Raw genomic sequence first — 15,803 nt, 5'->3', positions numbered from 1 at the left:
GTTAGCACCTCGTCCTGAACACAAAGCGAGAGTCGAGTCGGACACGCATATATACAATGGACTATTCAATGTAAACTCCCTGCAATGACTCAAAATTTGAGTACGACAAGGCATTTTGGGTGGGCGGTCAAGATATTTCTGGCTGTAATACACAGTGTCAACTGACCAAAAACACAAAAAGGGTGGCCGCTGGCCGCGTTAGACAGGTGGCCACTCTATCCAGGTACAAGTACATTGAAACTACTTCAGGACTGCAATGGAGTGGCCGTTATAGACGGGTGGCCGCTCTATCCAGGTTGCCGCTAAGACAGGTTTGACTGTAATTGACTCATTTAAAGACCTTTTGTAATTAGGATGGAGACCTACATTGGTTTTACGTTTTCACCACCATGGAACTCATTCTCGGCCATTACGACCCATCTATATCACAGTATTTTTAATCACAGACCTTTTAATGAAGAGGATCCTATCCTCTTCGAGGATTTGTAATTAAAGTACCCATTAACAAGTGGGGACTGTGTCATCAACGATGACTTGTTTAACCCTTTTCCTGCCAATTCGGTGAAAATCCGCTCGAAATTCGGTGTAGCCAGAATCTAAGCACGGATTACTGTTTTCCTTCCAATTCGGTGGAAATCGGGCCGTTTTTCGGTACCCTGTTTCTTACCAAGTCGATGGCACTACGTTGTGCTATCCCCTGTGCGTTTAGGAGTCATCCGAACACAGGTTTTCTGACAAGGAACCCCTTTTCTCCTCGAAATGGGTTCGCAGGGAGTTGATAGACAGGGAAAGGTGCAGAAACCTGTCTGCCAGTCCCCCACACCTGACGGGGGCTGGGTTTTTTTACCGCTTTTTAGCGGACTTGGCAGGAATTCATGGTGATGTTTTCTGGAGTTGGACGTACTTGGCTCCAGGGCACTTTACAGATTTCTGCTGAGCTTGACCAACTCGGCAATGCTAATCTAGGCTACTGCTTGCAAACAACTTGGCAGATGGTGCCAATGGTGCGAGACGAAAGTCACTTATTCAGTTGTGAGTGACTGAAAATGAGAATGTATTTTTGACTGGACGGCTCGACTTGTTCCTCCGATGGAATGGATTTGAATGACTTGGCAATACCATTATAAACTGGTGTCGGACGTATTAAGCTGGGCTTCAGCTCTGCAAGTTCAAGCCAGGCAACATCCTTCACCACCTTGGCCGTGCCACTCAGCGGACGTGGCTTTGGATTTTAGCTCCCATTTGCCATACATATATGGCAATTGGGAGGTTATATGGTTGAGAAAATGTCTGTCTGTATGTATGTATGTATGCATGTATGGATGTCTGTCCGTCCAACGCAAAAACTCACAAACTGCTGCACATATTAAGCTGATTTTTGGTGTAGTGATGCTATATATGGTGTAGATGTGCCGTTGTTAAAATGAACTTTTAGTCTCATAGATATGCAAATGAGGTAGAAAAAACGGCAAAAATTGTCAAAAATCAATAACTCAGAAACTACTCATCTGATCATTGTCACATGTGGTTTAGGTACCTTAGGAGCAACTCATTTAAACATAGATTTGATGTCAATATTTGATGCTTTCTATTTTTAGCTACTATAGACTATAGTTTATAGAAGCTATTGGGATGGGTATCCGTCCGGCGTCAGTCTGTATGTATGTATGTATGTATGTATGTATGTATGTATGTATGTATGTATGTATGTATGTATGTCCGTTTGTGAGGCGTCCGTCCACTCAAATATCTTGAGAATCGCAGTACTTACTGATTTGATATTTGTTGTGAAGATGAAAAATATGATTTTGTGAAACTGTTTTTTAGCTCATATGTGGTTTTATATATGAATACCAAAAAGAGCTTATATTTTTTAATTTTTTGATATTGTTGAAAATATGCAAATTAGCACCAAAAAAGGCGTTTTGGTAAAAAATCTTCTTCTTCATAAACGCTGGTCAGACAGCTTTGTTATTTGGTATACAGTTTCCTAGGGATAACCCAACTTAGATTTGTTCAAAGTGTGATGAAATATGCAAATGTGTATTTTTAAGGAATTTTTTTGTCATTTTTGGTCAAAACTTTATTTCATCAAAACCGCTCATCTGACAGCTTTGATATTTGGTATAAAGGTTTCTACAGATGAACTAAATATGATATATTGAATATATGACGAAATCTGCAATTTTGTATTTTGGGTGCAATTTTTTGCCATTTTTGTTAAAAAAATGTGTTTCTCAAAAACTACTTGTCTGATGCCTTTGATATTTGGTATACAGGTTCCTAGAGGTTGTCTTAGTGTGATATAATGAAGTTTGATGAAATCTTCAATTTTTGTATTTTTGGGTCAATTTTTGCCATTTTTGGTCAAAATATTTGTTTCTCAAAAGTTACTCATCTGATAGCTTTGATATTTGGTATACAGGTTCCGAGGCTTTATCTTAATGTAATCTGTAGAAATTATGATGAAATCATCAATTTTGTATTTTTGCAGCTAATTTTTGCCATTTTTGGTCAGGCCATCCTGAAATGAGCTATCAAAAATATCCTCCTTCTTCATCAATACATGTGTCTCAAAATGTTATTCTCTACATAACACAGCAGAGCTCCGTCAACTGTTGGGTCACTTGTTTTTTCAAAACCGCTGGTCAGACAGCTTTAATATTTGGTTTACAGGTCCCTAGGATGACCTCAGTGAGATAATTTCATACAGTCAGGAAATACTTAATTTTGTATCCATGTCTATGGTAGCTTCAGGGACTTTGGCCCTATGTTTAATGAATTTTTTTTCTTTTTTTGCCATTTTAGTAAAAAATATTTTTCTCTTAAACCAATGGTCAGATCGCTTTAAAATTTGGTGTGCAGGTTTCTTGTGATGACCCAAAATAAGATTCATCAAAATTATGGAAAAATTTGCATATTTGTATTTTTGGCCAATTTTTGCCATTTTTGGTTAAAAAAATCTTCTTTGAAACTGTGTATGCCATTACTTTCTAATTAGGTGTGCAGGTTCCTAGGAGTGACCTGAAGATGACTCGGTGAACTAAAGGCAAAATTTGCAAATTTGTGGTACGTTTTGCCATGCCTTCAAATTTGGTACACAGATGAAATGTAGTAGGTCATTTATTCAAAGTCAAGTATTGCCTGTGTGAATGAGCAGATTATGATTGTGCTGTTCCAGGCTGAGGTGTTATTTATAGGAATGATGCAATGTTAGACGGTAATTGATATTTAACTGAATTTGACTTACATGGTATGTAACTCTTGTACTGTATAAATCCTATCAATGCACCCAGAAAAAAATAATTAATATGATTTTAAATAATTGAATTAATTAGGAAATCAACAAAGTCAAAATAATTTTAGTGTAGAATTATTAGAAAGTTCAACTTTTTTGACAGTTCATAGTGAAATGCTTACCATCTTGGATGATTAAAACATGTAAAGGCAACTTTCCTGAATCCCAACTTTGACATATTCTGTACCGTCATGTATTGTTCTCTGTATGTTATCTAAAAGAAATTGGTCATAATAGTTTGTCGTGATAGGTTGGCCAAAGAAAGAGAGATAGAGAAAGTTCCGATTTCCAGTTGTGGTCAACTTGATAAGGATAAAATAAAATTACTTTTTAGTCCCCACAGGCACCGTCCGGGGGACTTATAGGTTTGGTCATGTCTGTGTATGTGTGCGGGTGTGCGTGCGTGCGTCCGTCCGTTCACGCAGATATCTCAGAGATGCCTGAAGCAATTTCATTCAAACTTGGTACAAGGATTACTTCATATGTCATACATATGCACGTCGATTTGTTTTTGTTATATGATCCAATATGGCCACCAGGCGGCCATTTTATTACGATTTTTTCATGTACAGAGCCATAACTCGGACATGTTTCAACCGGTTGTATTCAAAGTTGGTACAAGGACATTGAGCAATGTTATACATATGCACGTCAATTTGTTTTGTGATATAATCCAATATGGCTGCCGTGCGGCCATTTTGTTATGATTTTTTCATGTATAGAGCCATAACTCAGACATGTTTCAACCGATTTTATTCAAAGTGGTAACAAGGACATTGACCTATGTCATACACATGCACATTGATTTGTTTTGTGATATGATCCAATATGGCCGCTGTGTGGCCATTTTATTACGTTTATGTCTGGAACCATAACTCAGACATGTATCAAGCAAATTTATTCAAAGTTGGTACAAGTACATTGATTTATGTTATACATATGTACGTTGATTTGTTTTACGATATGGTCCAGTATGGCCACATGATGGCAATTTTGTTATGGTTTTTCATATCAAGAGCCATAACTCTGGCAAGTCTCAACTGATTTATTCAAAGTTGGTACATGGACATTGACTTATGTCATACATATATGTGTTAATTTTTAAACAGTAAGATCAAATATGGCTGCCTGGCGGCGATTTTGTTACAATTTTTTCATGTCCGGAACCATAACTCATAGCCGGCTATTGAACCACTCTTTTTTGGGAGTGGAGATTTAGCCGACTGGTTCTGTCTCAGGCCTCTCAGCTAGGCGACTGATGCCGTATGTTGTGGGTTCGAATCCGATTGAAAACTATCCGTATTTTCTATCTTTGGTCGGTAACACTGCTGGTGGACAGAATTGTCCCCGAGGTTATCGTTCGCCCAGTTAAAGCGATGAAATTCGTTTCTTCGCTTCGATAAAGTGTGTATGTGCGATGTATGATAGTGAGCATGCGTGCGTGAGTGCTTCACGAACTCTACAACGTGTTGAAAGGTCTCAGTCAGAAAAATGTAACAACTTAGCCGGCTATTGAACCACTCTTTTTTGGGAGTGGAGATTTAGCCGACTGGTTCTGTCTCAGGCCTCTCAGCTAGGCGACTGATGCCGTATGTTGTGGGTTCGAATCCGATGGAAAACTATCCGTGTCTCAGGCCTCTCAGCTAGGCGACTGATGCCGTATGTTGTGGGTTCGAATCCGATTGAAAACTATCCGTATTTTCTATCCTTGGTCGGTAACACTGCTGGTGGACAGAATTGTCCCCGAGGTTATCGTTCGCCCAGTTAAAGCGATGAAATTCGTTTCTTCGCTTCGATAAAGTGTGTATGTGCGATGTATGATAGTGAGCATGCGTGCGTGAGTGCTTCACGAACTCTACAACGTGTTGAAAGGTCTCAGTCAGAAAAATGTAACAACTTAGCCGGCTATTGAACCACTCTTTTTTGGGAGTGGAGATTTAGCCGACTGGTTCTGTCTCAGGCCTCTCAGCTAGGCGACTGATGCCGTATGTTGTGGGTTCGAATCCGATTGAAAACTATCCGTATCAGACATATATCCGCCAGTATCATTCAAAGTTGGTACAAGGACATTGACTCATTTCATACATATGCACGTCAGTTTGTTTCACGTCATGTAGCAGTATCATGTCAATTATTGAAGTTTCGTAATAAGGCTGATATGCAAGAAATACTGCATCAAATGTTATGAAACTTTGTACAGATGTACAAATGTACAGATGTACTGTTAAAGCTCACATTGCTTTAACAGTGAAAAAGACATTTGTCAGTGTCATTTTAATTAATTTATCCACTAATACAATGTCAAATTTGATGAAACTTGATACAGATGTTGATCTCATAGTGTTGGAAATACTGCATCACACTTTATGAAATATGGTACCGGTGATAATCTGTTAGTGTTAGGATAGTATGCAAAAATGTTTTGCAACATCCCGTCGATTAATTCCTAGTTGACTCATTTAATGACCTTTAGGATAGTGGCCTACATTGGTTTTATGTTTTCATCACCATGGAACTCATTCTTGGCCATTGAGCCCCATCTGTATCAAAGTATTTTTATTACAGACCTAATTAATGAAGAGGACTCTATCCTCTCTTAGGACTTGTAATCAAAGTATCTATCCTCTCTTAGGACTTGTAATCAAAGTACCCATTAACAAGTGGGGACTGTGTCATCAATAATGACTTGTTGAGGAAAAAATCGAATGGTCAAATAATAAGTGGTCAAAGTTATAGGATTTTTATGGTAAAGCTGGGCTATAAGATTCCTCATGTTCTATTTATAGCAATTATGCAATCTGTGTAAACAGTGCAATGAAAGAGTTACATGATTCCTTATAATGCTTTTGATGACCTTGAACTTCTTAAGTTGCAAACATTTGTCTCTTTGGTGTGCTTTCTCTGAGTACGTACAGGCTCAACTTATTAAACAGAACTTCCTTGCAATGTGAATTTGAGAGTTATAATGTGCTTGGTTAATAGGATGAAAATACTGATAAAGATAACCAGCTGAAGATTCTTTATAACCTTACAGATATGCTGTTTTTTATGACATAATTAGAATGTAATTAACTCTTGTTAATATTATTATAAGCAGTTGGATCAAATTGAACAAGCTGATATTGATAGGTTGGTCGGGTGTTGGAGGTTAAAAGCTGTAAAAATAAATGTATGTATGTAGGCATGTCTATCTGTCTGTATGTATGTATGTATGTATGTATGCATGTATGTATGTATGTATGTATGAATGTATGTATGCATGCATGCATGTATGGTATGTATGTCCATCCACATTAAAAACTCCTAAACCGCAGCTCTCATCATCTTAGTATTTGGTGGACAGGTGCGCCCAGGGATGGAGATGTGGATTTGTTCAAACGGACATGTCAAAGTCAAAAATATGCAAATGAAGGGAAATAAAGGAAAAACCCTGCAAATTGCTAAAACTCTGTAACCACTGGCCAGATTTGGTTGAACCTTGGTATGCAGGCTGTTTATAGTGACTTTTGTCACATTTCTTCAAATTGTGGTGAAATTTTGAAAGTTGTATTTTTTGGGCGGTTTTCCCGTTTTTGGTCAAAAAATCTTCTTTTCTGAAAGTGCTCATCCCGTTGCCTTGAAAACTTGTATATATGATCCACAAATTGTGGTGAAATTTTCATATTTGTATTTTTGGGGCAATTTTTCCCATTTTTTGTCAAAAATCATTTTCTCCGAAAGTATTTGTTGCATCGTTTTAAAACATGGTAGTCTTGGTCCTAGCGTTGTTTTCTGTCAGATATGTAAAAGTCATTATGAGTCTGGAGCATTTCATATTGCTGGGGTATAAGATTGATTTGGACTTACAATGTATTTTCTTAGTAATCAACCTGTAAGAATGCAATGTCATGTGTGTACTAGTACTCAGTATTTCTGTAAAATGGGAGCACAGTGTCATTGACACTATTTTTATTTATTCCATCGTTCGCAGTATTGGCTCTGGTTTACAAGCAAACGTAACCTGTTGCCGAGGACTTGGTTGCTACATAAGCTTTAGCGTACAGAGAATTCCAGAAGGGACATGAGGTTAATGGTACAGGGATACCGCCTGTACTGAGCAGGGATTGCTTTTGTTATGCAAACCAGCTAGTTGTACAATGGCTGCTAGACATGGGAGATGTCGATGGCTAGAACAATGGAAGCATATTGCACTGTATTCGTGCCTCGCAAAAGTGAGACTGACAGTTTTGGTGTAGTGACTGGTTATCACTCGTTAGCTGCAGCCTGTAGTCAGGCGGAGTTATACATCAGTTGTAGTGCGACATGTGTCGCACTATTTATATTGTTCTTGCCCAGTGCGGTGTTCAGTGAGTTTGTTCTGTTACCTTTCTACAGACCTTGTTATTGATTGATTTGTTGTATATCTGTCCAGTAAGTGTATTGTGGCAGGAATTAGCATTGTTATAGATTTTGTAAGTAATAAAAAATCTATTTGTTATACTGTTAAACGTAGCATGACGTAAGTTTATAAAAACCAAGCCATGACGGTACAAACCCGTACTTAACTGAGGACTGCTTGATTAAGTCGGTAATGAACGGTAACACTCCTAAGCTAACTCAAAAGAGAGCTGGCTAAACTACGTGGAAGCTGTGCTTCAATGGCTCAGTCATGTCGTTATTACAACGGCAAAAACATAGTTTTTGTGCTACACTGCCAAGTTGTTGAAGGTATGTATTCAATTGACCCTACCCTTGGGAAACAGGACAGGTTTGCCGGTGCTGCCGCACCCCTAGCAAGACCCCCCTCGGTGTCTGACTAACCGACCAGCGAGGTGATGTTTGTGCTGAGCGGACGTGCACAATACTGAAGGAGCTTACTTCTGAAAAAGTAAGCATGAAACGGCAATAAAATGACGCAACCCCTGGGGCAAACAAAGCCGGTGACCTCGTTTTTTCTGCAGTAACCCTTGAGCACCTTCCCCTGACTACGGGCATGTGGAAATTATTGAAGTCTAACAGGTATAAGTAAGGCTAAAACTACCCTTAAAATGGGCGGTTCTTAGTCCCCACGGACACCGTCCAGGGGGACTTATAGGTTTGGTCATGTCCGTGCGTGCGTGCGTCTGTCCGTCCATCCATTCACGCAGATATCTCAGAGATGCCTGGAGTGATTTCATTCAAACGTGGTACAAGGATTATCACCTATGCCATACATATGCACGTCGATTTGTTTTACGATCCGATCCAATATGGCCGTCTGGCAGCCATTTTGTTTCCTGTATTTGATGTCGGTGCATATGTTCACGCAACTTTCTCAGTGATGCTAAGGAGCGATTCCATTCAAACTTGGTACATAGATTACTCTATATGTTATACATATGCACATTGATTTTTGTTTTGATCCGGTCTAAAATGGCTGCGTGGCGGCCATTTTGTTTCCTATATTTGACGACTGTGCGTTCGTTCACGTAAATTTCTCAGGATGCCAGGCGCGATTGCATTGAAAGTTCGTATCTATATTAATCCCTATCACATATATATGCACGTAGATTTTTGTAATGATTCTATCATATATGGCTGTGTGACGGCCGTTTTCTTTCCTGTATTTGATATCCACCCGCAGGGTCCCAAGGTATGATCCACAGGTGTTCCAGGATGAAATTAATATTAATGCTGTGTCCATGCATAGGGGATCATGAATGCAGATATCTGAGATATTCCTGTGCCAATTCTTTTTAAACTTGGTACAAGGTCAAGGATACTACACTATGGCATACATATGCAGGTCTATTTATATTGTTGTGGCATGCATAATTAGTTCTAATTTGCATAATTCGAGATTAGAGCGCTGTTTCTGGTAGAACTGTGCCAAATTTGATGAAACTTTGTGCAGATATTTTTAGTCCCCACGGACACCATCCGGGGGGACTTATAGGTTTGGTCATGTCCGTGCGTCTGTGCGTGGGTCAGTGTGTCTGTGCGTCCGTCCGTTCACGCAGATATCTCAGAGATGCCTGGAGCGATTTCATTCAAACTTGGTACAAGGATTATTTCATATGTCATACAGATGCATGTTGATTTGTTGTGTGATACAATCCAATATGGCCGCTAGGTGGCCATTTTATTACGATTTTTTCATGTACAGAGCCATTACCCAGGCATGGTTCAACTGATTTTATTGAAAGTTGGTACAAGGACATTGACTAATGTCATAGCTATGCACATCAATTTGTTTTGTGATACGATCCAATATGGCTGCACAGCGGCCATTTTGTTACAATTTTTTCATATACAGAGCCATAACTCAGGCATATCTCAACCGATTTTATTCAAACTTGGTACAAGGACATTGACCTATGTCATACACATGTACATTGATTTATTTTGTGATACGATCCAATATGGCCACCGTGTGGCCATTTTATTACGTTTTTCATGTCCAGAACCATAACTCAGACATGTATCAAGCGAATTTATTCAAAGTTGGTAATAGGAGATTGACGAATGTCATACACATGCACTTTAATTTCTTTTGTGATACGATCCAATAAGGCTGCCATGTGGCCATTTTATTACTATTTTTTTTATGTCCTGAACTACAACTCAGACATTTATCAAGCGAATTTATTAGTCCGATGTCCGTGGGGACTTATAGGTTTGGTCATGTCCGTGCGTGCGTGCGTGCGTGCATGCGTCCGTCCGTTCGTTCACGCAGATATCTCAGAGATGCCTGGAGCGATTTCATTCAAACTTGGTACAAGGATTACTTCATATGTCATACAGATGCACGTTGATTTGTTTCATGATACTATCCAATATGGCTGCCAGACGGCCATTTTATTATGATTTTTTCATGTACAGAGCAATAACTCAGGCATGTTTCAACTGATTTTATTCAAAGTTGATACAAGGACATTGACCAATGTCATAGATATGCACTTCAATTTTTCTGGTGATACGATCCAATATGGCCGCCGTGCGGCCATTTTGTTACAATTTTTTCATGTACAGAGCCATAACTCAGGCATATCTCAACCGATTTTATTCAAAGTTGGTACAAGGACATTGACCTATGTCATACATATGCATGTTAATTTGTTTTGTGATAAGATCCAATATGGCCGCCAGGCGGCCATTTTATTATGATTTTTTCATGTACAGAGCCATTACTCAGGCATGTTTCAACAGATTTTATTCAAAGTTGGTACAAGGACATTGATCAATGTCATAGCTATGCACATCAATTTGTTTTGTGATACAATCCAATATGGCCGCGGCCATTTTTTGCTCACGTGTTGACACAGGTGGGCATATGTCGCAGCGATGTCTGTCTGTCTGTGTGTGTTTGTGTGTCTGTCTGTCTGTCTGTGTACTCAATATCTCAAAAACGGCTCATCAGATCAGAATCAAATCTGGTATAGAGATTCAGTTTGCAAATGGGAAGAACTGATTAGTTTTTGGCGGGTGTGGCGTGCATAATTAAGTATCATTTCCATAATTAATAATTTAATAAAACTTACAATAACTTCAAAACCAGTGATCTGAGTGAAGCGAAAATGTTTAGGCATCCAACAGTGTAATGGCAATAACTGTTTAATCAATGTACGCAATGGATACATGATTGCTTAATTGGAATAACTGATATTAATTTGATGTGGGCTTATGTTGTCAGTAAATAAAATGTCATTACTACATCTGCTGTTGAGGGCGCTCTACCAAAGCAACTCAGGCTGTACAATGAGCTCATGGCGACGTTCGTTTTGCGTCGATCCGCCGCCCTATAGTTGTGTAAATTGAGTGCACCATTGGTAAATACTCCGTAGTGTTGGCTCATACCTGGCCATAAGAAGTTGTTCGACATTTAAAGTGGAAACTCACAGTTCTTCGCTTATCCAGCCAACTTTCTGCGCTCGCTTACCCTGCACACAGGACTGTGCCCTGCAGTACGAACTCTGGATGATGTTTGCTAGACTGAGACTGTCTGTCGGTCGGGTTCCCAGACACTTCGCACCAAAACCACTTCGCACCAAAACAACCTCGTACCAAAACCTCTTCGCCCCAAAAATCACGTTGCCCAAAACCATTGCGCCCCTAAAACAATGCCACTTCACTCCTCAATTTATCGCTAACCGTTAAAAGCTGAAAATAACCAACCACTGCCTGTGAAGTTTTAATCACCTTTCTATCATCCCCAGGACTGAAATCTTGAAATTGTACACATTTCTAGAAAATGACATCGCATCGTACAATAACGCGCACGGCACCTGAATTTGAAATGTACCATTTAGTAGTTTGCGTGTTTCTACTGTATGCTTTCATGGAAGAATAAATGGTTCGTGGTAGCCAAGTTGCAGGTAAAAACAACGTTATGATACATCGTGGCATCAATGTTTTAGCGACAAGTTGACGGAACTATACTTTAGTGAAGTGGTTTTAGTACGAGGTGGTACTTGGGGCGAAGTGGCGTTGGACGAGGTAGTACTTGGGACGAGGTGGTTTTGGTGCGAAATGGTTTTGGGACGAAGTTGTGTGGGGCGAAGTGGTTTTGGTGCGAAGTGTCTGGACCCCGTCGGTCGTGTGGGTAAGTAAATCAAAGGACGGTTCCTGTTGTGATGTTTTGATTTTATCTCGTAATTTGATGCACAGAGCTGTGTTTGATGCTACAATTTGATTAGGACGGTTTGCCATAAGTAATTAAGTAAATACAACGGTATGCACCAAAACGCTTGAGATTGAAGGCGACTGCGACTCGCGGTCGAGAGCTACTTCTGAACGATCATGTTTGATTTTTAATGGACTTGCATGGTCGCTTGTTTGTTAAGAACATAAGTTTACAGATATAGACTATTTAGTATTAGTGTGGAATGGTTTACGCGGAATTTCACACACAAGATAGTCAGGGGCAAGGAAATTTGTAGAGCATTTGTGCACAGACACAGCGCTGTGCCCACACAAGCGTCAGGTCGATTGCGGTGTATGCCTCTGGGACGTTCGTTGGGCAGCTAACTTAAGTTAACCCTTTCACCACCATGGTTTGTCCCAAATCCATTGTTTTCTATGGTAAAGTTGGACCTGTATACAGGGAACTTGGGGTGAAAGGGTTAAGCGTATGTAACATCAGAACCAACAAGAGGACCTCTGACTACATTGTACGACCACCAACATACTATTTCGTAAAAAAAGTTCATTGTAAAGATTTTTGTGACAATCGACGAGTTTCATATGCTTGATGGATTAGTGTCGTCACGTCACTCAAAGCTAATTTCGTCGTGTACCAGTTCGTAGTTCCATGGAAAGCCGTCGTTTAATTAGGGTTAGGGATTTTGGGTAGGGTTTTTCAATTAAGGTTTTTCTCGCTATACTAGATATTGTAAACTTGAAGACATGGACACACTGAGTACATAGGTAGCAATGATGAATCGCGACTATTATTGTTTGTTTGTACAGTCTTTTTTGGTGTTTCAAAATTTTAGCATGTGCTTTTAGGTTTACCATTAATGACAAAAGTACCCTAGTATGAGTGCACTGATATTGGTGAAATCGGTCCTAAAACATAAACTTATTTTACAATCAGATTACATCCATGTGTTACCCCAACACTTCATTAAAAATGACACATTACACAGCTGTCAAAAAGTCTCAAATTGCTAGTGGTATTTGAAATTATTGTAGTACACGTAAGTTGTATGAAAATGTATACAAGCTGTATAAGATTAGATTGTTCATGTAAATGATATGAAAGTTCATAGCAGCAACAAAATTATGACAATGGTCATCTCAGTTAGTAATGATGTAATGTTTGTTTTCATTTGCAGGACTAGTCTGTTGGTAATTACGTCATTTGGTTATTTATAAGGACAGTCCAATTTAACGCGCAGATTCTTTGTGTGAGTTCATACTATTTTTTCATTCTTAGCTAGTTAGTCCATAAGGCTTTTTATTATTCTGTTTGTATTTCTGTTTAAGAAATGCTTTGTCTGCAGGGAGTTATAGATTCAATAGTGTGTGTCTGTTCTTTCATGGCTTATATATGCTTGTTGATTTGTTTTGTGATAAGATGCAATTTCCCACTGGCTTGCCATTTTGTTTTCACTTTTCCCAATTTTTCCCAGAATATCTAGCAGGTTGTATGCATTAATATTTTGTTCAGTACCAAAATACATTGTTGATGTCAGGTCTGATAGACATAAGAACAACAAGTCAAAGCTTTTCTAGGGAATAGTATACATGCCTGTTCTAGTTTTCTCTGTGCGCTTTGATGCTATTTCTGTAAAAAATTATGGAATGTTGTAAAACTTCAAATTGGTTGTTTCAAGTGTTTTCTAACTAGTACAATTGTTTAACAGGATGCGATGGATGTCTTACTTTGACAATTGTCACATAACATATATATTTATCATGAATCCATCATTAATTTCAAATTTAATTCCTACAGGCCAGCAACGGACACTGAAGATGCTGTATGTCATGAGGAATCAACTGACAGCAAAGAACAATAAAAAGGCTTCAACCAGCGGATTTTCTCACTATTTTACTTCTTCTTCACTTATGAACATTATAATTAATACTTTGTTGTTTCATTTAAATTACTTGTACTTTACTTGATATGTAACGTTTTTTATTATGAGTCGTAAGGCAGTTAAACATTTACGCATGCATATGCATGCTTGTATACATATCGATATGTTCCACCACATGGTACATATGGCCATACAAAAAATTTGTTTCCTGTATTTTATAACATAACTGTTAACAGAAATTTCTCAGACATTCCTGCAATGATCTCATTTACGCTTAGAACAGATTATTATATAACAATAAACATACACTATTATTTGTTTTACCATACAATCCATATGGATATACAATAACAATTTTATTTTCTGTATTCCATAATGTAACTATATACGCACATTTTTGAGAGATTCAAGCAGTGATGTCATATGAAACTTAGCACCAGAGTAACTCACACACACAAAGTCCAAATTACTTTTGCATAGGTCTTTCTCAATCACTCGCATTCCAGCTATTTTCTTGAAAGCAATATCAAACATACCCATTTTTTAATGTGATTACTTGCATTCTTAAAAATAAACATTGTTTCCCAAAAGAATGTGTTTTCGGTGTTACATCACTTTATTATAATGTCAATATGCCGTGTATAGCATGAACCCCTGTAACAATATATTCCACTTAATATATGCTTATGAATGCTGACAATGACAGCAGTCAAAGACAGTTAAATTTTTTTCCCATCTAAGTTATATTTATAAACAATGTCGTTTCCAAGTCATCTATCATGAATATGTCCATGATGTTGATTATTACATCTACAAAAAGTTACATACAAATATCAGAAGTTTAAATTAACACACATATGCAATGTATATGAACACACGTGAGCATTTACAGTTCATATCTGGTGTTACGATATTTTCATGTACAGAGCCATAACTCAGGCATATCTTAACCGATTTTAATCAAAGTTGGTACCATGTGGCCATTTATTTTTCATGTCCTGAACTACATTTATTTTTCATGTCCTGAACTACAACTCAGACATGTATCAAGCGAATTTATTCAAAAGTATTTTTATCACAGACCTAATAAAGAGGACTCTCTCCTCTCTGAGGACCTGTAATCAAAGTACCTATTAACAAGTGGGGACTGTGTCATCAACGATGACTTGTTGCCAAAATGCCTGGCAGGATAACGTGCAGGAGAGCCAATCTTTTGCAGGCACCTATTATGGGGCAGTTTTCTACTGACTTGGCAGGATGGCGGGCAAGATGGCTTTGCAGTAAAAGGGTTAATAGAGAAAATGAATGAGTATCACTGTAGAATTGTATTACAGCTGCTGTGTGACTTTTATTCTTTTGCAGTACATCTATGAAGGTTATAGTACTTGTAATAATGTTATAATAATGATGATAATTGTTATCATTGGTATGATTGTAGTTTGTATTCTTGTTTGTGAGACTTATTAAACAATAAATCTGAGTGTTGTACTAAATCAGTTTCTATTTTCTATTACAGGGTGTGTCATCTGGTCCATATGTATCAACAGAAGTATTGGCAACAATGACAGGATTTTTAGTTTGGTATCTTGCATACAGTGCCAAAAGTAAAATCCAAGCATAATATTACCTGCAAAAAATGTTATTTTCTACCAACCTGTGAGTCATTTTATATGAAATAAAACAGATGAAGATATCAAAGTACTTCTTGCCCATATTGTGTTCTTTAATAGAGACATTGTAAAACAATGGACATTGCTCATGGATACACCAAACATGACTTGAAATGATAACTTTTCCTGTTTTAGACTTCGATATCTTTGACAATTTGGAAAGTACATCTGTTATATATATTTTGCTGACATTTGCAGGGTGATCGGTTTAATCACAGTCATCACAAATATGCTCAATATAGCTTGAAACACCAAAAATGTTTGAATAATCCCTGGAGTTTCTGATCTAAAAATTTCCAAGGTATTATGTTAGGAATAGCCTGAACTGAAAATGGA

The 15,803-nt window shown here is 38.1% G+C and overlaps 1 protein-coding gene across 3 annotated transcripts in view; it reads left to right on the top strand.

Annotated features, from left to right (window-relative positions):
* Positions 1-15,498, top strand: part of LOC139127981 (translocon-associated protein subunit delta-like) — a 122,958-nt gene extending 107,460 nt beyond the window's left edge. For 2 of the 3 annotated variants that reach the window (XM_070693836.1, XM_070693837.1), the window contains one exon: positions 15,314-15,498. In XM_070693836.1, coding sequence (XP_070549937.1) covers positions 15,314-15,418 — 105 coding nt within the window. In that variant the 3' untranslated portion in view covers positions 15,419-15,498. Of the gene's footprint in view, positions 1-13,092; positions 13,165-13,712; positions 14,391-15,313 lie in introns of those variants that run through there. The other variant, XM_070693838.1, reaches the window with a different exon arrangement.
* The last annotated feature ends 305 nt before the right edge of the window (positions 15,499-15,803 follow it).

This window comes from Ptychodera flava, unplaced genomic scaffold, assembly GCF_041260155.1.
Source record: "Ptychodera flava strain L36383 unplaced genomic scaffold, AS_Pfla_20210202 Scaffold_40__1_contigs__length_1388640_pilon, whole genome shotgun sequence".
Lineage (NCBI taxonomy): Eukaryota > Metazoa > Hemichordata > Enteropneusta > Ptychoderidae > Ptychodera > Ptychodera flava.
This window is presented reverse-complemented; position numbering and strand designations above follow the sequence as displayed.